Source organism: Aulostomus chinensis, chromosome 15 (genome assembly GCF_037954235.1).
Source record: "Aulostomus chinensis isolate RoL2024-O1b breed Wild chromosome 15, RoL_Achi_v1.0, whole genome shotgun sequence".
NCBI lineage: Eukaryota > Metazoa > Chordata > Actinopteri > Syngnathiformes > Aulostomidae > Aulostomus > Aulostomus chinensis.
Genome location: NC_141334.1, coordinates 18860383 through 18884836, shown reverse-complemented (window position 1 = coordinate 18884836; position 24454 = coordinate 18860383). Strand labels below are relative to the sequence as shown.

The window sequence follows — 24454 nt, the reverse complement described above, 5'->3', positions numbered from 1 at the left end:
ATTGCTTTACCTTCAAATATGGATGCAGTTCGGTTTATGAAGCCTATTGATCATTACTTACTCACACCAACAACATAAACAGTATTGCTGAGCAATACGGTTAGCTTTATTTTGTGGTTTTATGAATAAAGTTTTGAAAGATCTCCCCATTTTATGCCTGGAGCTCGTGATGTTGGATCAGATCAAGGACAGGACTACAAATCCCAGCTGGTCCCTTCCTGCTCTGAAGTTTTGAATACAAAGATATTGTCTGTTTCCAATTCCTCTAGTTGCTGCCTTGACTCTTCCGGGCAGGTTCTCCAGAAGTCTGACCATGTGCACAGGGACAGTTACACTGTTTCTCCTCTGAGCTCCTGGTACAGTCAGTATTTTCTCTGCTACCACACACACACTTTTTCCTCAGCTGAGCTCAGCAGGATCTGTGATTACTTGAGGCAGTCATTTTTTCTTCTTCTGTAGAAATAGTAAAAATCTGAATAATCTAGATTCCACCATTTGAATCTTTTTTTTTCCAGTGTAAGTGTGCGATTGAAAGTGTCATCAGGATCCCTGTAACACAGTTAATGCCTCATTATATGCGTCTCCCTGTCAGATTTAATTTGGGTTGTCATTCATGTTGGTCTGTATGACCAGTGATGGGTGCTGAGCAGACAATGGCCTGAATTCTAGGAGCAGTTTAATAGGATAGGCAGGCATTAGGGGTAAGACGCACCCAGCATCCAGGTTTGCCAAATCCACGAGTGTCACTCTGGAAGGTACACAGTGGCCGCTGGTGATAACTAGACTTTTTTCTGCACTTTTTGGGGAAACAAATAAGGTGAACTTTGGATGCACTAACATCTGTTTAATTGGAGATTTTTAAAGTTTTTAAACTTTATTCTTGGAGGATTTTGTGCTCGTATCTAAACTTTTTTCGAATCTTGTGATGAAAATGTGTTCTCACATTCCTCTTAGCCTTTTTTAACATGTGTTTTGTTGCCACTGGCATCTTTTCCAAATCGAGTTTTATCATCCTGCCTCTTCTTTTCTCCCAGACAAAGAACAGCATCGTCCCCCTTCGCCTCGTCGCTCTCCTTCCCCTATTCCCCCGGTGAGTCTCTGAGCCCCTTGCTGCAACCATGGTGGTGATGAAGATGAAGTTCCCCTTTCAGAAAAGGGTAAAGTTAGCCCAAGGACTGTGGCTCCTGTCCTGGTGTGCCACAGTGGCAGGGGCTATCACCTTCACCCTGGGATGCATCCTCAAGACAGAGCTCCGCAGGAGGGCAGAGGTACTTTCTAGTTTTTTTTACAAAGTTGATGCTTAGAACATTTACAAAGCATCACTGTTATTTGTTGTGTTTTTTTGTGGTTTTCTTTTGGTTCCTTTCACAGTTAAGACACCACTGTGTATTAACATATCATTGAAATTGATAAAAGTAAGGCTCAGTATAACAGAAACTTCATTTTTGGAAGTTGGGGAGGAAATCAATAGCAGAAGAACTTTGTGTGAGGTTGAGTCAGCTCCCCCAGAACATCTGATCTCCTTCCTTCATATACAGTCGCACTTGTATTGTTGGGTACTATCAGTAATATCAGATGTGACCTTCACGTAATCTGAGCACAGTCACTCGCATGGACATCGCTGGCGCTTTGAGTGTCAGCTCCGCTATTAGAAGCTGTTCTAGCAACAGAGTTAAGATCAACAAAGAACTCATTGAAGACACCTGCAGGTTCACTCCCAGACGCAGGTCAAGGCCAAGGGTCAGATCAGCTCTTATTCTTACAGACGAATTATGAGAATAAGACCAAGAAAGTTAAAACAAAGGATAGCAGATGAAATTCCTTATCATCAATGAACCTGTAGAAACTTTGGCTGTAGAGATAACACACAGAGTGTGAATAATGGCTCCAAACTCTTAAGTTACATTGTAAATGTGTATTGACAGAGGCACATTCAGGGACACGAGTAACATAAAGTACACTTGAGTTTTCAACCTTTTAGGACCATTTTTTTTCCTCCTGTGAATGAGCAAGAAAATTGCAGTGAGTTAAATGCATCTTCCAAGGATCGTACTGTCAAACCAGTGTCCTTGTTACATGGAGACTGACAGCTGAACACACCTGTGACCCACCTCAGCCCCTGAGTCATCATCTAATAAAGCAGGCTCTCTCGTCAGTACTAATCACCTTAATCCTGATTTCTAAAGGTTGTCATCACAACTTTGAATCATTAACTACCCCTATGTATTTTTTTTCTACCATATACCCTGTTTTCAAATCAAATATCATCACCTTCACTGAATAATCCCCAAAGTCATTTTTCAAGTTTTTTTTTTCAGAAAACGCAAAAAACTGGAGACAAAACACCATAAAGAGTTGATTTAAGCAAAAGGATTTTTGTCAAAAAATGACTTAGGCAATTATTTTAAGAAGCTGACGATATGTTTCTTCATAGCGGTGCTGTCACAGTCTATTTCTGTCTATGAATCAATATAAAAATCCAGGTCTCATCCTGAATGGAAGTATGCCATCAAACCGCATTCGATTCCACAGGTGGGAAGTTATTCTTAACATGAAGTGCAAAATATCAGATATGGAAAGGAGGCTCCAACATATCATGTTTTAGTTTATTAGTGCATAACTTCATTGCCTTTTAAAGTTGAAAGTGAATATATATGTCTTTGGGAATGAACACAGTGAGAGAGATGAATCAGCAGGCTTAATTATGACTGTTTGTTACTGAGATTTTTACTGACAGGTTTTTTATTTATTTATGAAAACATGAAAAAAAAAATCTTCTCCAGCGGTTCTGTTGAATCTCTCAAGGCTCATTGACAGTGCGCACATCCTGTTTGCATTACTGAAGCTGACTGAACTTGGATTTTAATTAAAGATTGTAAATTCAAGCTGATTTTAATAATTCAATTGCTAAATGTTTAATTCATACCAGAAGGTGAAATAAAGTTTAAAAAAAGCTGGTGAACGGTTTGTGTTTCCAGTGAAATAAATAAATAATGTCTTGTAAGTAAGCATATTAAGTTTGATGTATTTCTGTTGAAAACCGATGGAGTTTATACTCACGACATTATTGTGTGAATTACTTCCAGGTAATGGATAACACAGACATACATATTGTGCCCAATACCCTCATGATTGTGGGTCTGGCGTCTTTGGGCATCAACTACTTTGCCTCAAAGATCTGTCAGGACGCCCTGGATGCCGGACGATTTCCTCGCTGGAAGAGCTTCTTGAAGCCCTATTTTGCTGTCTCTTGTTTCTTCACTGTCCTCATGCTGCTAGCTGTCATCATGAGCTATGCAATGAAGGGCAGCCTAGAGTCTTCTCTGAAGGTGGGCCTGAGGAATGGCATCCGCTTCTACAAAGACACAGACACCCCCGGCCGCTGCTTCCAGAAGCAGAATATTGACCGCCTGCAGATGGAGTTCCAGTGCTGTGGCAACAATGATTTCAGGGACTGGTTTGAGGTCCAGTGGATCAGCAACCGCTACCTTGATTTCAACTCTAAAGAAGTGAAAGAGTAAGCACTGAGTTTCACATCTTTGAATGTGTTCAGAAAAAAAGAAACCACCAAGTAACGTGACACTTTCATTTGTATCTTCAGCCGCATCAAGAGCAACGTGGACGGCCGCTACCTGGTAGATGGAGTTCCTTTCAGTTGCTGCAACCCCAGTTCTCCTCGACCATGCATCCAGTATCATCTCACCAACAACTCAGCTCACTATAACTATGAATATCAGACTGAGGAGCTCAACATTTATCTGAGAGGCTGCAGAGAGGCGCTGGTCAACTACTACATGGGCCTAATGAACACCATCGGGGCCGGTGTGCTTTCGGTCTTCCTCTTACAGGTAAACTACAAGTATGGTGCCGCTGTAATGATTGACAGTCCTTCGGTGAAACAGGACAGTGCATACACAGCAGTAGGAGTCCTGCAAGGCTAATTTCAAAGCTAAAAAAAGCACTTTATGCAGTTGTATACTGTTCATCCATCTGCCGCACACTGCAAAAACCAGGGTCTTGCCAAGTGTGCTTGTAATACCTTCTCAGAATGTTGTTACACTAAATGTAAGAAGGAAACTACTTACGCATCAAGCAGCAACATCATGCTGACGATTTTTTCACTTGTAATAATGGTGTTATCATCTTAGAAACAAGCCCTTTATTTGACTACGTGCTTGTTTTTTCTGTAGCGAGATTTTTTTTTGGACAAGAATTGGACAAATACACTCAACAGGACTTCTTTTTTTTTTTCTATTTTCAACGTGGGACTCGTGCTGTTGATTTCAATATCAACTCCATTTGGAAGTTCTTGTGGATTCCTCACTGCTCTGTGATGGACGCTAACTCCTACTTATCTCTCTGTTACCAGGGTTCTGTGCTGGTGAGCCTGCGGTTCCTGCAGACCTCCATGGAGGCAGTGGCAGGGAAGGAAAACACTGAAATCGAAACAGAAGGATACTTGCTTGAGAAAGGAGTGAAAGAAACTATCATGGAGTACCTAGACCCGGTGCTGAAGTTCCTCCTGCTTACAAACCAAGTGGAGGAGGGCACTCCTGCACAAGGAGCCACCCAAGCTACTGCCTAAACTAGCAATAATGTACAAATATGTAAATAATTTTTACACAGAGAGGGCAAATGATGATGTTTAAAATTTTAAAAAGAACACAAATTACGCATTTATATGAGATTCACTGATTAAGGGATAGTACTTTTTTTTTATTTCCAAATGACCACAAGTGAAGTCATCATCACGTTACTGTATTTTTCCATTCAAATCTCAAACGTCTCTATTGATACTGTATCGTGACACCAGCAACATTACCACAGAAGTGAGTAAACACCCAGGATTTCTGATGTTTTTGACATAATTGATACTCACTGAGATGAAACTACTCAAAATGGCATATTTATATTACATCAATTCATTCTCCTCTTGATTTTCCAACCCATAGCATCGTTAATGTTTGTTTACATTTCCAGAAACACACAGAATCGTTTCATGCTGTTTAATGTAATTTGCATTGCTAATTGCATTCTAATGATTCATGTTTGTGTCAAAAGCAATTAAAAAAAAAAACACTAATCAGTGGACAAACAGTGAATCTGAAGCAGTGTAGAGAGACATGAAGCACAATGCTCAGTTGCACAACAGGACTATCATTATGATTTATTAAAATTTGAAGGTACTAATTGCCTTATTGTGTGGAATTTCTTCTTTTTGCTACATGTGTACAATGAATACAGAATTTATATACATATTTGATATGTCACCCTGTATTGCAATTACTCCAGGATGCAAATTTCAACACTTTGTCTTTGCTCTCCCTGAGTGACAGGAAAGGGATTAGTAAGATTGATTAATCGACGTGCATAATGCAGTGAAAGCCGTCAAGTGTGTCCTCTATTCTGACACCTTTGTTAAAGCTGTTAATCTTGTTTGTTAATACTCAGCCTGCTGGCCTGGCAGTTTAACACCTGCGTCAGGTGGATGCCAAATGATCCCTCCATGCAAGGGCTTAGTCTGTTTACAAAACTCTAAACACTGATTGAATTAATATACATTTTAAGAAATACATTAAGATTTCATTTTGTTGGCTCTTTGAACAAAACGTTTTCTTATGTAGTTATGGGCAATATTCCACCACTTCTTTTTCCTTTGAATTATTATTTCATTATGGGACTATTTGATCGTTACAGGAATCTATACAATCGTAGCCTGATTGTATTGCTTCATTAAAAAGCTCTTTTTAAAACATGACTGTGAACCTCTTCATTCAAATTTAGCGTTGGCCATTTTGGGGTCTTACATCCCAAACAGATTGTCACCTTGCATGTTGGCTATTTATTACAAACAGGATGTTGATATGTACTCAAAACACCTATACAAAGTTGTTAAATTGAGCATAGGGCTAAACAAGACCTACGGGCTTTGAATATGGCTCAGAACTGGTACCAAACACGGTGGACTGAGGTGACAAGGGACGAGAAATATATAATTAACATTATAAAACACATTTAACTTAGTTAAATACAATTTCATTCACAGTGATGAGATGTATTTATGGTGTAACGTTAGCTCAATAACGAACAGCAAAAAAACAACAACAACAACAACAACAAAATGACCGCGCTACCCGCGTAATTACAGTTGCGGTAACGTTTTCATGAAGTGACGCAATGATGTCACGTTCTTGAACGTAAAACTTGTTATTTTCTCATGCTCGGGATCCTACTTTTTGAACAAATCTTTTTCATTTTGAATCGTTCAAAACCGTATACAGTCATTTAGTCAGTTCAGATGATCCCCGGATACGTATGGTTTGGAGTTTGCTCTTAGTTACGTTAATGTCTAACCCATGAAGACATCAGCATCATTTGTTTGAGTTTATTCAGCTCGGTTGTCACGCCCAGTAAAGAGTGGTTCAGAATTAGCGAGTCATTTGTTGCTCCGTAGTCTGGTTCAGTAGCAGCTGCCCGGAAAGCTAGTTTTAGACGACAGGCTAGCCGTGACTAACCAGAGATAGAAGTCAACCGGGACTATTCGATCGCGTTACCTATGAATTTAGCTGCACTATTACTCAAGTACTAGCACTGCAGACAAAGAACAAGTAGAAAGTGGACGGTGTTTCACCCGAATTGGCAGGTAGGTCGACAAGAGAGACATTTTGTCCCTCACTTGCTAATTACTGAATGCCAAAACTAACCACGAACACCTAACTGTCAACAAGCTAGTTAAATTAAAGTGCCCAAAACTTTATCAGATGACAACTAAGATGTGTCAGCGTTATGGCTAAACCGAGAGCGACAAGAGTTGACAATGGCTAACATGGTAGCTTCCCTTGGCTTTCGGCTAACGAAATTATGGAGTGGTTTTGAATGGTTAAGTTGAACATGTCAGCCATTGTTTGTGTTTGTTTGGGCATGTATAGGACAATTCAGTCACATTTGGTAAGCCAGCCTTCCCCTCTCGAACTGGAAGACGTCATTGTATCTCGGTAATGTCTTTTCCTTAACATTCTACCCCCCATAGAGCTTAATACCTATTGTCAGACCCTATTAAATTCCGTACTCATGGTGACAAGTATTGACATGGTGAATCTAAACGATAATTAAATCTCAACAGGTTGAAGTCGGCTGGAATGACTGTAATAGTGTCCATTCTGAAACCGCATGGTGGTGCTGGTGTCCTTTGTACCCTGACACATGTCTTTATGAACATTGTTTGCTCGTTAAACACGAGGGCTTTTTTATAACATGACGAGAAGAGGTTAATTAAGAGAGGGAGGACTCATCATCCTTGGCAGTTACCACAGATACACCAGACTAATGACTATGAAGTGAAATATATGATGAGCACCATATGTAACCCTTCACCGCCACTCTGGTTGTTGATAAATTTAGGTTTCAAGAAGTCCTGAGGTTGTACTTCGACATACAAATACTTTTTTTTTCTTTTTTTTTTAAACACTGTCTTACTTGAAGACCACAATTGTGTAACCAGAATCTTGTTTATTCTGTTTCTTCTGCCACCACACAAGTCTTTCAGGAAGTATGAATAATGTTGGCTGCAGGGCCACTTAAGGGGGAGTTGAGACATGTTGCTCACATTATCATTGTAAATATGAATTTTTGGGTTTCATCCCTATATGAAAAAAGATCTCTCTCTCGCGCTCTCTCTATCTATCTATCTATATGAGGTGTGAAGTTTTTATGCTTGTCTTTGTCAACCACCTCACATAAAGATATTCTAAACACCCAAGGGTTCACCAAGCCCAGGGTTTCGCAGTTCATTGGTCATGATTTTGGTCAGGTTCATTTTAATTTGTTCATGACAGACAAGTAAAACATCCCAAGTTATAACTGCAAATTGTGGGGACACACTGAAGTGAAATTATAAAGTAAGATAGATTTAGTTTCTAATACATTTTACCGCCATGTATGGCTGCCATTGTGTGAATGGCTTAACTCATTTCTGTACTCTGAAATTTGGGTCATGTATACATATTATGTTGCTGTATGTATTGTATGTAGTGACAGAGTTATTGTGTTTTAGATTAGCAATGGAAGGAGACGAGTGCAACTTTCCTCCAGATTCATCAGATGATCAGTCGCAAAGAGGAAGTGTTGCATCGTCTGCAACACTGTCCCGTGGTAAGTGCATTAAATAGGAATTATACTTGTCAACAATGAAAAACACTTCAATGCACATTTATTTGCCCTTGTCCTATTTCTTTTCAATGTGTTGCTTCTTTTTCATGTGTTCATCTCTCAGCTCAAGATGTGCTCATATACCTGTTTGGTGACAGTGCGGTACACTTGTCAGTAGAAGGGCTTGGCAGTGTCACCGTGCAGGAGTTGTGCCGAACCGTCCGTGAGGCTCTCCATATTCCTGAATCTGCGCAGGATGCCTTTGCTTTCTGGCTGTCCTCTCCTCTGCTTGGTACAAGCCTTCACTTTTTACACCCATCAATGCTGTGAAATCCAGCTTTAATGGCTCAGAGAATCGCCTTGTTGATGTGAATGTCCAGAATTTCTACATGATTGTAAAATCTTGTAGTCCTTTCTGATAGCATGAGGGTTATTTGCTAAATAAAACAATCTTGTTTTAGTATGAAAATAAGGTCGGGAGCTAAAAATGAATTAATTTTACATTGTGGCCTTGTCTTCACCCACTCTTCACTCCTTAGAATTGCAGTTAAAGTCCAGACATCAACCCTACAAACTGTGTCGGCAGTGGCAAGACTTGCTGTATCGTTTCACTGAGGCCTCAGAGGAAGACATTTCTCAAGGTGTGAGTTATTGTGTGTATAATGTGTGTTTAAACCTATTAATTAAACCAGCTCAGGAATAACATTTAGTCAGATAGGATTAACTATTGAAAAACATGTACTGTGCATTATTGGAGGGGTGACTAACATTTATAATGTATTATAATATGAAGCAGATGCGCTGCAAACACATTACCAGTATGCTCATATTTTGTGACATTTCGATGCTTTGCCTTCGCATGTATTATAATTCCTCTGATATCACAATGGAAGGTGACAGCAACTCTTATGATGAAGTGTGTATGTGTGACAATGTACAGAAAACCCGATTGACAAATGCAGAAGAGAACATAATTTTTCAGTCAAGTAAGATATAAGAGTACAGAACTGACATGACACAATGAATCTTACAAAAAATTTCAATTTTGTAATGGCTTTGTCAAAAATTGTCACCCATGCTGGACTTCTGGAGAAGTGAGGTGTCAGGCACTGAGTCAGATTCTGGTGTTGTTTGTCATCACTCTGCCCGTCAAAGTTGAGCAGCTCACGTGTTTGTTTGTGATGCGGCTGCAGCTTTCAGTCCTGAGATGTCAAAGAACTGGTGACATGTAGCAAAATGCTTTACAGAATGGTGTTGGGAGGGCTCCCACTCACAGTACATGACAATGATGCGGCGTGGGTTTGGGGGTGCTTGAGTGTTAGTGTTGCTTTTACCCCTCTTCTACCCTCACTCCTCCTCCACTCTGTCTAATGAGTGTGTAATCAGGAAATACACCCCCCCCCCCTTCACTCACTGTGTTCTGCTTTTACCTCAGATGAACCGTGTCTCCAGTACCGTCGCAATGTGTTTTATCCCAGATCGAAAGAGCTGCAGGTATTATTAAGTACTTTATTCCCCACAAAAACATTCATGAAATGTGTGTATTATGAAGACACCTTTTCAATGTAATAAAGGTCTAGGTTAAGAAACTAATTTTCTCACAAAGCACTCATTAGGCTCCAGTGACTAATTTAGTTGTTTTTTTTCCTGAACGAGAACTTTCAGTGAAACTGGCTTCATCAGGATTTTTGGCCTAAAAAAAATTTGATTCCTTTTTTATTCAGAGAGTTTTCACTCTTGAGCTGATTTTAGTGCTAACTGCTTTTTCACTGTTGTCAAATGAGTAGATAGCAGATGAAGCAGTGCTGAGGCTTCTGTACGAGGAGGCCAGGAGCAACATCCTCACAGGCCGGTACCCCTGCGATCCCGAGCACTGGACCAGTCTCGGAGCCTTGTCCTTGGCTCTTGAAGAGGGAACTGATCTTGACGGCCAAAAGTTGACTACTACAATACGGTAAGATCAGGGTGATCTAGCCCTCCCTTAAATGTATGGAGTTCACAGTTAACTCCTTTTAGTTTGCCCTTTAGAAATCAAATCATCTGTGTCGTGGCCCTGCTGTTGACGATTTTTGTTTTCAAATGATGTGAAAGCACTTCGCTGCAGTTTAATAGCACCACAACCACTCTCACATCCCTCAACCCACATGTTCTAAAGGCCAAATGGTAGATGGAGCCGCTCCAAGTCCTTCATCACAATCAGTGACAACAAGTGGCAATTTAATGAAAATCCACCGGCATTCTGAAAAAAGGTCAACAGTGCTTCTTTTCTTTGAGTAGGCTTCGCTTTTTATGCTGACAACTGTCATCTTGTGCCACTGCAGTCAGTGTTATTCAATCACTTGTTGGTAAGTGCCGAGTGCAAGAATGCACAACATGGTTCGATTTTGATTAGACGAGTACAGTCTGTGGTGTTTGTTGCTTTTTTTTTTTCTGTAAAGCCTTTTGATAGTTGATTGTGATTATATGGATAGAAAAAGAACTCAATAATTCTGGAGAAACTTTGTTGAAATTTGCCCCTTCACCTAAGTTATTGCCGAGACAATGATACTAACAAGTGACTGTGACTGCTCGCCAGAAGAGCGTCGTGTTGGAACGCTGAGCTTATTGATAAGTCGCTTATACTCCACATTCGCTGCATTCGTTGCAGGTTTTCTCAGAGAAAGGAATAAAATAACATTACAGGATTATATCTCTGATCTTGCTGAAATTCAGACATCCGACTGTGGAGCTGTATTGCTCAGTCCATGGGACAGTTAATGTTACCAAGGGCGGGAGAAGGTCTGACATGTTTCCCATATATGAGTCAGAAAGACTGCAATGGGACAAGAGGATTCCATGAAACCCAATGAGCCAGCTGACATGCACTGAATATGTCTCCTCATATTAAAGTCTTAGCTGTTTCTTACATGTGCTTCTGTAATATTTGACATACTCTCTCATCTGTATTCCACAGAGAAAAGAAGCTGTCGTCTTTCCTGCCTGCACATGTTGCCATGGGTGGTGGAGGTTTGTTCTCCACCCTGAGAGGAAAGTCGAGCCGTCAGGCAGGGCTGGAGCAGAACCTCCAGGAGGAGTACAGGAAGATCAACACATCAGCTGCTGGAACTTCTCCCTTAGAGCTCCTACATCAATACCTCAACACATGTCACACTCTGCCTTACTATGGGTAGGAACTAGTGTAATTGCCCAAAATAGAATCTGTTTGTGGCGGCACGGTGGTGCAGTGGTCAGCACTGTCGCCTCACAGCAAGAAGGTTCTTGGTTTGAGCACGGGGTCTTTCTGTGTGTAGTCTCCATGTTCTCCCTGTTCCTGTGTGGGTTCTCTCTGGTACTCCAGCTTCCTCCCACAGTCCAAAGACATCAAGAGGGGACGAGGCTGATTGATACTCTAAATTGACTGTAGGTGTGACTGTGAGAGTGAATGGTTGTCTGTCTCTATGTTGGTCCTGTGATGGACTGGTGACCTGTCCAGGGTGAACCCTGCCTCTCGCCCATAGGATAGGCTCCAACCCCTGCGACCCTTAACAGGATAAGCAGTAGAAAATGGATGTATGGATGGATGGATAATCTGTTTGTAACAGAGAACTTGTAATATTTTCTTAGAATGTTGCAAATAATTTAGATAACTTAATCAATTGTGCAAACAGGAGTGCTTTCTTCTTTGGGGAGATTGACAAGCCAGTGCAAGGAATCCTCCAAAGGGGAAAACGCAAAGCTGTCAGCGTCGGGATCTGCTTGGATGGCGTGTATGTGATGGATGTCAAAGAGAAGGTGAGTGCTGGATACTCTTGACTAAACAGCTTTGTGAAAGTGCAACAGAACGAAAGTTTTCACTGAAATGCAGACATGATGAAACCAGTTTGAATTTCTCTTCAAGTCTGTCTGGATTTCTGTTCTTCTCCAGCATGTGTTGCTTGGCCTGCATTTCAATGAGCTCTCCTGGGACCACAGCTACCCTGAGGAGGAGGGGGATTCGCACATTCTGTGGCTTGAGTTCGATGGAGAGGAAGATGGCACCCCGGTCAACAAGTTGCTAAAGATCTACTCTAAACAGGTCGGAATATGTGTATAGAATTTAATTGAATTCACTAATCATCTGGGTCAAAGATTTGTAAATCTAAAACGCTGTATTTTATGACGTGTTTGTACTAGTTTATCAGTAAGAATGATTTACACCAATGTACTTTGGCAAACTTACTGGACAGTGTCTCATTACACCTACTATTGTAAAGTGTTGACGAGTGACACACCCGCCCTGATTGACATTGCCACCGTCTCTGCTGCTGATCAAATATCACTCATCCAACTGGTAGTTCAAGCAGTCTGCAACCTGATTGGTCGAGTTGACTTTAAGGGCCCTATTTCAAGCATGGTGCTAGCTGGCGCGACACATGAATAATTGAGTGCCTTGTGCCTCCCTCTTTGCACCTTGTTTTGCGCTCTGATTACGTGCCCCCTGAATATCACAATCGAGCTGAACACTCCCCACACACACAACACACAAAGCGCCATCCACCAACCACCTGGTGCCATAGATCGCTTAAATAGGTTTCTCAGTGTTGAAATCAGGATGCCCGAACTGGGAAAAGTGTCCCATTTTTACAAGTATTACTGCGCCAATACCTAGAACTCACCAAAAAGTGACTTACTTTTCTAGTGTATGTGATTTGTTTGTTTGTTTTTTTTTTGCTTTTGTTTGTTTTAGTTCACACTTTTGTTTAGTCTTTCTTGTGTGTTGGGAAACTGAACTGAACTAAATTCGGGTGTTGGGCAGAAAAAAGCTCTCTCACTCTTTATCGAACGGATAAATATCTCAGTCTGGAGGAGCAGTGAAGTCACTTTTATTTACAATGCGCCAAATCACATCAAAAGAAACCGCAAAAGTGGGAACTATGAGGACGAGTGGCTAACTGTCTATGGAAAGACATATTTTTTTCAAAGATATCTTCATGAAAACCTGCTTTGAGTTAACAAAGCAGTTTGGTGCTTATCTGTGTGGTATATTTGCTCCAGTTAGCTAGCTGTATGAACAGGGACTCAATGAGGACTTGTTATTAAGCAGCTTACTTGCTGAAATAGTAATCTAGCTTTGATTAGATGCTCCAGGAGCCGGCTGATGGAATTCACTGTTTACCAGGTGCTAGTTTGACCACACGTATTTCTGAAGAAACAGGGATAATACTTTGGTACAATAATTACCATATTAAGCTTTATTGCAACGGCGATGATGCAGTCTGTGTTGGTGTCACTGAAGTGAATCACACCCTCTCGTGATGTTGCTTACTTAAATAAACATCTGGAGAGAGTGACAGATGTAGTTGCCTTCATGTGTTTCTCACTTCAAAAGTTTCCAACAGGCAGAGAGGATTTGCAGCCACCTCCAGAGGACTAATAGCACCTGGTGTTTTTGAGAACTTCAGTGTTGGTGGCAGCTGGTGCTGTGCTCACTGAGAAGAGCATAATACTTGAGATAGCATTGCAACCATAAAAGATTTAGAATCATTTTAATGTTCTCATACCTGTAATATCTGCGCTCAGTGATTGTTGGATTGAAAAGATTAGGCAGCAGATGGTGAAGAGATGTTACATAATGGAAGAGATGCTGGCATCAAAGCAGGCTGTATGAAGCTTTGGTGCTCTAATGGACCTCTAGAAATAAACTACAGATGTTTGTTATGACAAAAGATGTAATCATTTGTTGATCCTTCAGAGAGTGAGATGTCTGCATCATGTTTGTGTTGATCAGGCGGAGCTAATGAGCGGTTTTATTGAGTTCTGCGTGGAGCTGAAATCTGTGTCTGAGGGAGGAGCTGCAGCTGAGACGGATGGTGAGCCGAGTCTGTCTCAACCACCCGCTGGGCAAGACAGCAAGAATGGACGTGGAGGACGGCGTGGGATGCTGCACAGGCAAAGCAGTGTGGTGTGCAGCCGGGTCCATTCACTTAGCACGATCAGCTACGTGGACAATGGTGAGCCTACTGGTCACCGCAGACATCTATGCAAATACCGTCTCATAAAAACTATGGTGATTCACTTTTATTTTGTCCCATCTTCTCTTTCAGGGAAAGAAATCAAACGCTTGAAGCCAAAAAGAGCTGCGTCCTTCTTCACTCGACAGCCATCTGTAACCACATACTCAGCTGTGCAAGTGACAGAGAGCCTGGAGCAGGGTTAGACCATCCACCCTAGGCTTCCACAAAGACCAAACCTGAACATTTTACACTGAGATAAACCGAAAGACTTGAGTTGAGCTTATATTTAAGTGAAGAAAAAAAAAAAAAAATATATATATATATATATATTTTTTTTTTTTTTAAATGAGTGTGCAAAGGACCAAGCAAGGGATCGACGTGTGAGTGACAATGACAATATTTATCTTTTGAAGTTGTGTATATTAAGAAAATACAGTAATGTGAAACAGTTATGCTTCCAAGGTTAAACTGATTTGAACATAAGGAATTAGTAACATTTCCTGAGCACTGTGGGACGATGTGGTGAACCTACTTCAGGCTGAAGTTTACAAAAGCCTGAATGGGTCAGAGACAAGCCTTAGAGAACCCTGTTCTTTCTGAACCTCCTTCAGTGCTCTTGAGCAGTGCTCTTGAGCAGTGTTAACAGCTGTTATTCAAAAAATGTTCAACGTTATCGCAGCGTAACACGCCATTACCTCTTTTTGATGCTCTTTGAGGTCGTCTGAACGATGATTAAAATCAGGTCAAACTGAGAACTTTTGAGAACAAAGTCAAATTCAAGAAACGACCCCCAAGATCAAAGTCAGACCTCAGCGACTGAGATCTCTGTGCAGGTTAGAGAGGGTTTGGGACGTAACACACCCCGTGGCCCCTCTAAATCCAGTTAACTGCGATCAGACAGTTTCCTTCTCATCGACTTCAGCATACACTGTGTGCTAAACGCAAAACCCTATGATGTCATCAAGGGACTTTGACAGCACACAACCATGACAACCAAATTTGACAATGCATGTCCCTGTTCTCTGAGCTCTGACTGTAATCATTAGAGGAACGTAAATTTGCTTCATCGTTTCAACCTTGTTGGTGCACTGTCACCAAGACAACCGTGGAGACAAACCTTGAGCCTTTTGTTCTAGTAACACTAGACATCCAGTCGGGTGCAGTGGCCTTCAGCATATTCACACTTGTTCCTTTATAACTCTTCCTCAGAACACTGCAGCATTTGACAACTCTTCTGTGAGACTGTCAGCTACCACAAAGACACTCAGCATGACAAACACTTTCAGGGGCGATCTAACTTCCAGTATTCTTCCTCTTCACACTGCCAGTGCCTCAATCTCATGAAAGTCAACAGGGTGAAGATGCTACTTCAGAAAAGTTTTACTAGTCACTTTTAGCGGGTGTTATTTATGATCAGGAAGAGGCCATATGGGAGAATGTTGGTTGGGTTGTGGAAGTTACCTGTAAGTACGTGCATTTAAATTTTACAATAATTCATGTTCCCTGGTATTTTCAGCTTGTTAAGGAAAGAGGCTATGAATCCCACTTTCAAGAAAGTTACATTTGCAGTTTGTCGTTAATCAACAGAATTACACTTCATGTTATAGAGGACAAGACGGTGCGCAACTTCTGATGTGTCGGGCTTTCATCAGCTCTGATGGCAATAGGATGGTAAAGTTACTTACATAAGCTGATTGTTGTCCCTGCAAACACAATCACATGACAAGTCTGGAAAAAAAAATAATGGGATCACGAGATATAAAATGATTTCTGTGCCTCAGACAGCACAGGCCAGCTTTCCAAGGACTTCTGACTGCACCGTGGAAGTCGTTGGCACACCAAAGCAGGCCTATCTAACATGCTGCAACACAGTATGCTACCTTGAAACTCTCCTCACACACATCCAGGTGTCTCTCAGCTTCAGCCTGATGTTGACACAGGCAGGATTTGTCTTTGCTGTGCAGTTAGCTAATAAGATCACCTCACGAATGTCCGTCAGCGAAGGTCTCTATGTAATACTGCCTTCAACTGGAACGTATGTGGTCATTGAAGAGGTGCTAGCAGCAAGTCTATTTCCTGGTTCTCCTGAGCATGCAACCTGCAAAATGTCTGTACTTTTATATCCATGTTTTCTATCAGCTACTGTATGTAACCCAACTGAAGCAGTCCAGTACGTTGTTGCTACTGTACTTACACTATGCATGTCACATTGTAGAATAGGCATTCCAACACATCATGTGATACTGCACTATTAACACTCTTTATAAATCCTTTACATCTGCAGATGTTTTTTTTTTTTTTTAAATGTTTGTTAGCTTTTATGAGAGAGTATTTGCTCTTCGTATAATTGAGTGTTTGTACACCCAAGTGAAGTAATAGGACATTTTCTTGTCAAGGAGTCGATTTTCAGAGCTATTAAGTGCCTTTTATGTTTGTATAGGTTTGTGTTTGAGTGGTTGTTTTGGTGCTCGGAAACCAGACATTTTGATAGTTCTATGGTTTTGACAAATGAAATGAGTTTTGTCGTGTGTTTCCCACTTTTTCCATTAGAGATACATTTTGCCTCTCCGAGCAGGTGTGAGCTGACGCTGTATAATGACACTGGGTTGCTGCTTTATCGCTTGGTGCAGTTTTGCCCTCATCAAAATATGTCTGATGTACTTTATTTTGTAAAATAACACAAAAAGCCTAATTCTCAGAATATCTGTTAACAGGAATGTTTACTAATACCCTTCCTACGTTTAAGACGTGCTGAAGCCATGGTCACTGAAAATAAGTTTGATATAAGATGGCATTGAAACATAGTTTTCAAAAAGATTCCTTCATCATGTTTGCTTGCAGCGTTTCAACATTACTGAACATTTCTCACTGCTGATAAAATAATTTTATAATACACAGAATCATTTTTGGAGAGATCATTATGAGTTGCTTCTTACTTGTCCACATAATGTCTAGAGCTTGGATTTTAGTTCTTAGTCTGAACATTTTTTGAGCTCCTCTGTCTGTTGACAGCCACTCTGGGATGGGAGACATAGCTTTTCCACAACTTTCTTTTTTTTTTTTTTTTAAGTTTTGCTATCGTTTTGCAGTAAAACCAACTATGACCTCACTGCTTTAAACCTTGTATCATTTCACCTAGATGTCAGTAGTCTGTTATTTTGTGAATATAAAATGAGAAATGTAATATTGCTCATACATAATTCCATGCTTTCTTATTCCTGTGTGAAATTGTTTCATGTGCATATACAAACTCATTTTAGTGGCTGATGGTTTTAATCACTACAACTGGCATTCAGTTAATGGGAAATCATGAATAATACCTGAAGAAAATTGCTCCAATGTTACAATATTGTCCCAGATGCAATATAGACTTGTCTCTTGTTGACCAATAAAATGTTTTTTCCCCTTTCTCTGCATTTTGCTAACTCACCTTTGCAGCTATATTCTTCTAGTCTTGATTCCCCCTTACATCGGAAGAAGTGTAATTATTTTTAAAATGATGAACGTTATAATTGAATTGGAATAACACGTAGAATGACAATATTTCTGATATACCAAGTGGCCGAGAATCCTCTTGACTGCGCGATACTCTTTGACGACGTAACACCGGATAGGCTACTCAACCCGGAAGTAGGTAAACGCTCTCGAGCTAGCTGTTTGTGCTTCAGAGGAAAATATGGCCAAATGTATAGGAAGGATTTTCTAATTAACCCTGGAAATCAGTGTTATTCAGAGCAGCCTATTGAGCTACACGGGCACTGGACAGCGAGAAGTTAGCGTTAACATATCTCGGGCGCTGGTTGTGAGCCGCTTCCTGCCAGCTGGACGTCCGTCGTCAGTTTTATTTGTGCATCATCTTTCAGCTGGACGCAGTTCAGTATGGACAACGACTCCGAAGGCTCAATGTCGGAGGACCCCGGGAGGAGACGCAGGGTACACGGCATGTTAAAGCTCTATTATGGACTGAATGAAGAAGGAAAGGCCCCCGAGCTGCAGCAGCAGTCTTTGGATCCCTGCGACATCAACGGGCCTCATTTTGACCCCGAACACTATCTCAACAAGGTGAGGGACCTGGCTGACATCCCGGTAGCACTAATGTTGAAGGAAATAATGCCATGGTTATGTCTTTGACTCATGTATCTGGGGCGCTCTAGTCATCTGACAGGCTCCTCCTGTCAGTCTGACTGACTCTCGGAGGTGACTGTCAGATGACGACATGAGCGTGAGTGCACAGGCTTATTGAAGGAGTGGTGACTATCACGCTGATACCCAAGTTCTTTGTATTTTTGATGTTTTTGTTGTTGTGCATTTGACGATTATTTTGCTTAACAACAGAAAAAAGTGTCTTACAAGTGAATATGTGCTGGGCTTCGTAAATACCTGACGTGCAAATAAGAGATTAGAAAAAGTCACAGAGCATTTGGATATTTTAAATAAATTAAAAAAAACAACAACAATATCATGAATTTAAAGTAAAATGAATTTGTTTATACTCATCTGCCCCAATATTTACGGGCTTCTTCCTTGGCATGTGTCAGAACCTTTTATCAAGTTCTTCTGAAAATGGCACCTGTGGATTGACTGTGTAAAGTAGCACTCTTGTAAAAGTAAAAGCCTTCATTTAGAATTCTACTGGACTAAAAGTAGAGATGTAACTGATTTTGATTTTACCTAAGTATCAATGATGTCTAGTGCTTGTGGGAGTGTTCAAAACCTGGAACCACTGACTTCTACAGGTCGTGTTGAAATGCTGTGTGTGGTCCAGCTGTGCTGCTCTGATTAGGCCTTCTTGAAGTCGGCAGCTTTAAATTTGAAAGTACATCATCTTCATTATGTTTGAATGTAAAGTCTCTCTCATGCAGTGGAGTAAAATTAGAAAGTCCCCTGAAGTAGGAATACTCAAGTGAAGTGCAGGTACCTTGATACTGAACTTACCTACAGTTCCTGATCAAAACTGTTTTGTTACTTTCCACCACTGGAAAATGGGAGCAGTATTTTTTGGTTAATCCTGTTGAAACATGACCTCCGATGACCTCGGTGTATATTGAGCTTCTCGTGTTTTAAATCTCAGCTCTAACTTTGATGGTTGTGTGTTCTACGTCTAACTACAGCTCAGGAGAGAGTGTTCTCTTGGTGAGTTGATGGACCAGGAGACATGCATGGTGAAGCAGATCCGCTCGCTGGACAGTGACATGCAGACGCTGGTGTACGAAAACTACAACAAGTTCATATCTGCTACAGGTGAGGGGGATACTCTCTCTCTCTCTCTCTCTCTCTCTCTCTCTCTCGCTCTCTCTCTTCAAGTTTGATTGTCAAACCATCTTTTAATCATTTATCAGACACCATAAGAAAGATGAAGAATGACTTCAAAAAGATGGAGGATGAGATGGACTGCCTGTCTGCTAACATGGCAGCAATCACTGAATTCAGTGCCCGCATCAGTGGCACCCTTCAAGACCAGCACGCTCAGATCACCAAACTCTCAGGTCGGTTCTAAATCAGGTGCTTTTTGTTTTGTATTTTTAATCGTTACATTACTTTAAGCTGATTATTTTCTGCTGTTTTTGTTTTGTCACCTGTCACCCACCCCAGGGGTTCACACTTTGCTAAGGAAGCTGCAGTTTCTGTTTGAGCTGCCAGCAAGGTTAAATAAGTGTCTGGAGCTGCAGGCCTATGCTCAGGCTGTGAGCTCGCACCGCCGCGCCCGATGTGTGCTGCAGCAGTACAGCCAACTGCCCTCCTTCAAGGGAATTCAGGATGACTGTCACGCCATCATGGACAAGCTGGCACAGGAGCTGAGGCAGAAGTTCAGGTAAGAGAAGATTCAGTGCTAGGAATGAAAAGAAAAGTTATAGAAAATTACACATTCAAAATTTTGCTCTTGAGGATGACATTCTATAAACTAAGTTCGCAGTCATGTCCCATTGCTCAGCTGATTATTTTAAATTCACAGTGCTTTGCTGATTGAGTGAGAATTTTTTAAACTATGGGAGCTTTATTTCTTACAGCTCAACTCTCCTGCCTGCTTTTCCTTGTGTTCACAGAGATGGTGGATCAAGTGCCAAAGATTTATCCGAGTGTGTGGAGCTACTGCTACAGCTGGATGAACCAGCAGAGGAGCTCTGTGAGAAATTCCTTAGCCATGCACGGTCTCGACTTGAGTCGGACCTCCAGGGCCTGGAGGCAGAGATAAGGCCGTCTGCCTCAGCTGTGAAAGATGCTTCTGCACGCAGGCCTTCATCCACTGCAGCTGCTGGTTCTCCACCAGATAGCACACCTAAAACCAGCACTCTCCCCTCTCCCACATCAAACACTGACATCCTAGAATTCATAGACCGAGGCTGCAACGAGTTTGTCAGCAGCTTGTGTTTAGTCATTACGTCATACCAAGAACTGTTCATCAACCACGCTCAGAAAGGTGAGCTAGCGTCAAAAAATATTCCTCAGATGGCAAACGGAAAGCTACATGTCTTTGTGGACGATCTGGCTGCTCGTTATTTCTCGCTTGTGGAGCGGAGGATACAAGAGGAGAAAGGGGTTGCGGATAACTCCCTCTTGGTACGCGCCCTAGACCGATTCCACCGCCGACTTCAGGCTGTGGCCAAACTGCTGCCAGGCTCCTCTGTTCCAAACCAGGGCACTGAGATTGTAATACGTGCCGCCACAGAGCGAGTCAAGCAGTATTTGACCGCTCTTCAGAGCTTCTACATGGACAGCCTGACGGATGTGAGGCAGGCCCTGGCCACACCTCGGCTCTCTGTGGCCGGCACGTCAGTGGCTGGAGGCGGAGCTCATCTAGGAGGTCCAGCCTCCAGCAGAGATGCTCCGAGCAGCCTCCCGGAGCTGCTCTCCTCCCTCTCAGCCTCTATTCTCAATCAGATTAAGTCAGTGTTGGCATCAGTGCATCTCTTCACAGCCAAGGACATCACCTTCTCTAACAAACCGTACTTCAAGGTGAATATTGATAATGTAATTTTCTTGCAAAACTAATTTCCCAAAAAAAGAGATAATACTGCTGACAAGGCAATGATGTTGTGTAATGTGGATCTACCATTCTCTCACATAAAGTCATTGAACAATGATGGAGTTTCACATTGGGATGAAATATTTCAAGTGTGCTCTTTTGTCTGGTCCTTGGAAGGGTGAGTTCTGCTGCCAGGGTGTGCGTGAGAGCCTGGTGGTCAGCTTTATAAAGTTTGTGTGTCAGTCATCCCGCCAGTTCTGTGAGAGCGCAGGAGACAAGGGAGGTTCCACCCCTCCGGCCCTCCTGCTGCTGCTGTCCCGTCTCTGCTTGGACTATGAAACCTCCACCATCTCCTACATACTCACTCTCACGGATGAACAGTTCCTGGCGCAGGTACAGAGCTTCTCGTCTTGTTACAACATGAGACCTGCATGGCTCCAGATGACTACTCTATATGGCTTGTAATGTTTTGAAAGTAGTTAATCTACTTTATTCTTAAGGGTAACCTTCTGTCTGTCCTGTCTCAGCACCACAGCCCTGTAACACCCGTCACAACCTTGTGTGCAGAGGCCAGGGAAGCGGCACAGAAACTCCTGAATCATTACGTCAAGGTGGGTTTCCACATTCAGAGTCACTGAGTACTTAAACGAGTGTCTTTTTCCAATATGTCTGTGTTGTTTGGTGTGTTTGTGCAGGTTCAAGGTCTAATCATCTCCCAAATGCTAAGGAAGAGTGTAGAAACACGTGACTGGGTCAACACCATTGAGCCAAGAAACGTCCGCGCTGTGATGAAGAGAGTGGTGGAGGACACCACGTCAATCGACGTGCAGGTGGTACTTCTGCCACCATCCCTATCAGGACTTTGAGTCCACGAATGATGATTTTTATCAGTGAGTAAGAGCTCTTTGTTTGCTTGACCTCAGGTGGGTCTCTTGTATGAAGAAGGTGTGAGGAAGGCACACAGCAGTGACTCCAGTAAAAGGACCTTCTCGGTCTACAGCAGCTCAAGGCAGCAGGCCCGCTATGCCGCCAGCTACACACCCAGGTACCCAGACCCAGAGCTGCTTAGTTCACTGACATCGTCGTACTTGTGGAACGTATCAGAGCCTGTCAGGTTGCTGGCGTAGGACTGTGGTCGCCTGCTTAGTTGGTCAGTAAGTCTGAAGAAAATTCTAATTAGTTGGAGAATTCTTTTTCTCAGGAGACTTCCAGGACTCATCTGATATTTTCAGGAGAGGAAAGAGCAGCAAACCATGTGGCCACTTGCAAATTGTGCACCGTATATAGTGTTTTCATCTCTTGCTGTGCATATTAAAATATTTTGGAAACTGTTATCTCCCCGTGGAGTCGTGCACATTCAGCCCGTTCTGCCCTGTGCGCATGGAACGAGTATCACCTGGGGAAATCAAGTAATTTAAATGATTCAAAGTAAAATTCCGCTGAAAATACCTACAAATTTTTGAGATTGGAAATCCTGTTTTTGTTGCTTCCTCTGTATCGCACTACAACAACACCGACTTTGCAATTTATGGTCCATTGTAGACCCACAGGGATTAAGGGATTAGTTGTCACTTGTCTACTAAGATTAATGTTAAATATTTAGATAATCCTAGTGAATTTGAATCACTTTTTTAATTCTCGAATCTCAGCTTCTAAAATGTGAGTAGGTACCTACTTATGGTTTATTTAATAGGGACAGACACAACTCATGTGGATTGTGCACATATATGTTCTTTACCCCTTTGACAGTAAACTATATCTTCAAAACATTGAACACAGATTGTTATTTTTCAACATTTCCAGACAATTAATTGAAAAACGGCTGCTACACAATCGTGAGGTTAGTGTTTTATAATTTCTGTACTTGAGTGGCTTCTTCTGGTCTGCCAGCAGTGCTCCCATGGATACCAACCTACTGAGCAACATACACAAGCTGTTCTCTGAGCGGATTGACATCTTCAGCTCTGTGGAGTTCAACAAGGTGAGTCCAGGTCTTCATTATGCTGTGTTGCTTAGTCACACACTCACTCACACACACCTTTCCTCTGCTGCAGGTCTCTGTGATGACTGGAATCATCAAAATCAGCTTAAAGACGTTCCTGGAGTGCGTACGGCTGCGTACCTTCGGCCGTTATGGGCTACAGCAGATCCAGGTGGACTGCCACTACTTGCAGATGTACTTGTGGCGATTCGTCTCTGATGAGAACCTCGTCCACTTTCTGCTGGATGAGATAGTGGGAAGCTCCGCCCACCGCTGCCTTGATCCCGCCCCGATGGAACAGAGTGTTATTGAAGTCATCTGTGAACGAGGTTAAAGCTCAAAGTGCAGCACAGCCAGATAGTTGGTTCACTAATACAACACTGGTACAAGAGTTAATAGTTTATAAACACTGAAATCATTCTGTTACTATTGAATATTAAAGTAATAGATCCAGAGTCATCATATGATTAATCTATCCTCCGAGATGATGAGAGTATTTGTGAAGATGTTAACACTCAGTTTAATTAAAGTTTGACGCGAAGACCAGTCCATGAAACCAGCTTGATCTTTGTCGTGGGAGTGTGTCCTGTGTGAACAGAGCGAGTTCACGAAGATTTAATGCATTTTGCTGAGCAGCAGCGCCCTCTGCTGATACAAGTAATAATACACGGGACGCTGGAGCACTCGGTATTATTGTATCATGGTTATGATTGTTGACTTGAACTGGACCTGCAGCAGTTGCTAATGTTTTGACATGCATTTGCAAATGGATATCTGTAAGCTAAGGTCTTGTTTTTGTCCTCACAATTTAGCTTCCTTCATTAACATCCTCCTTCCATCCTTTTTGCCTCTGACATGATGTTTGTACTGAGAACTCCTAGCTGGTTTCTAGTATTTAAAAGCCATAGCAGGAGTTTTTAGCATGGTCAGGTCAAGTTATACCTACTATCAGAGTACTCATCAGAAATCAATGTACCATCAAAACTGTTTGTTGAAGCTAAAAAAAACAGTGCTGCATAATGTTGCTAGAAGGGTTTCAGCTAAATAATTGCTCAGTGATGGAATGGTTTAAATGTGTATGCCTACAATAAAAGTGAATTTTGAAGTGCTAATTGTTTTCTTTACAAAACCACAGTTTTATAAATCAGAATTGTTCCCGTCTTCAAATAAAGCAAAAGTGACAGTTATCCAGGTGTTTCACAACATCTGGGTGGCATTTCTTATTTAGTACCCAAATGACTGTCGCCACCTGACGAGCCTACCTGATTGGATACAGCCTCTTGTCCCAACCCTCTTCTGATGACGATTGAGCAATCTGATTGGCTGAGACGCAAGTCCCGCCATGACAAACATGGTTCGGGGGCGTGTCTATCTTCTGCTGGTGGATGG

At 41.8% G+C, this 24454-nt stretch overlaps 3 protein-coding genes across 4 annotated transcripts; all 3 read left to right on the top strand.

The window, feature by feature from the left end:
• The first annotated feature begins 651 nt into the window (after window positions 1–651).
• rom1a (retinal outer segment membrane protein 1a) lies at window positions 652–5194 on the top strand. The gene is made up of 5 exons (XM_086179274.1): window positions 652–817; window positions 1035–1268; window positions 3087–3517; window positions 3602–3848; window positions 4370–5194. Exons 2-5 carry the CDS (start codon window positions 1119–1121, stop codon window positions 4583–4585), a joined length of 1044 nt encoding a protein of 347 aa, XP_086035400.1. The 5' UTR covers window positions 652–817; window positions 1035–1118; the 3' UTR covers window positions 4586–5194.
• Window positions 5195–6411: 1217 nt separating this feature from the next.
• On the top strand, window positions 6412–17533 carry frmd8 (FERM domain containing 8). Its single transcript, XM_086179273.1, has 11 exons — window positions 6412–6643; window positions 8054–8151; window positions 8273–8440; window positions 8688–8789; window positions 9584–9642; window positions 9936–10102; window positions 11102–11314; window positions 11796–11919; window positions 12053–12202; window positions 13895–14117; window positions 14211–17533. Exons 2-11 carry the CDS (start codon window positions 8061–8063, stop codon window positions 14321–14323), a joined length of 1410 nt encoding a protein of 469 aa, XP_086035399.1. The 5' UTR covers window positions 6412–6643; window positions 8054–8060; the 3' UTR covers window positions 14324–17533.
• Window positions 17534–17734: 201 nt separating this feature from the next.
• Window positions 17735–24170, top strand: vps51 (VPS51 subunit of GARP complex). 2 transcript variants are annotated; one of them, XM_086226203.1, is made up of 11 exons: window positions 17735–18182; window positions 19232–19361; window positions 19460–19606; window positions 19713–19932; window positions 20165–21074; window positions 21262–21477; window positions 21612–21695; window positions 21780–21914; window positions 22008–22129; window positions 22978–23065; window positions 23139–24170. In XM_086226203.1, the coding sequence occupies exons 1-11, from the start codon at window positions 18000–18002 to the stop codon at window positions 23397–23399; spliced, it is 2496 nt and encodes an 831-aa protein (XP_086082329.1). In that variant the 5' UTR covers window positions 17735–17999; the 3' UTR covers window positions 23400–24170. The 2 variants fall into 2 exon arrangements, with proteins under 2 accessions (XP_086082329.1, XP_086082328.1); XM_086226202.1 differs by having other exon boundaries at window positions 22975–23065.
• The last annotated feature ends 284 nt before the right edge of the window (window positions 24171–24454 follow it).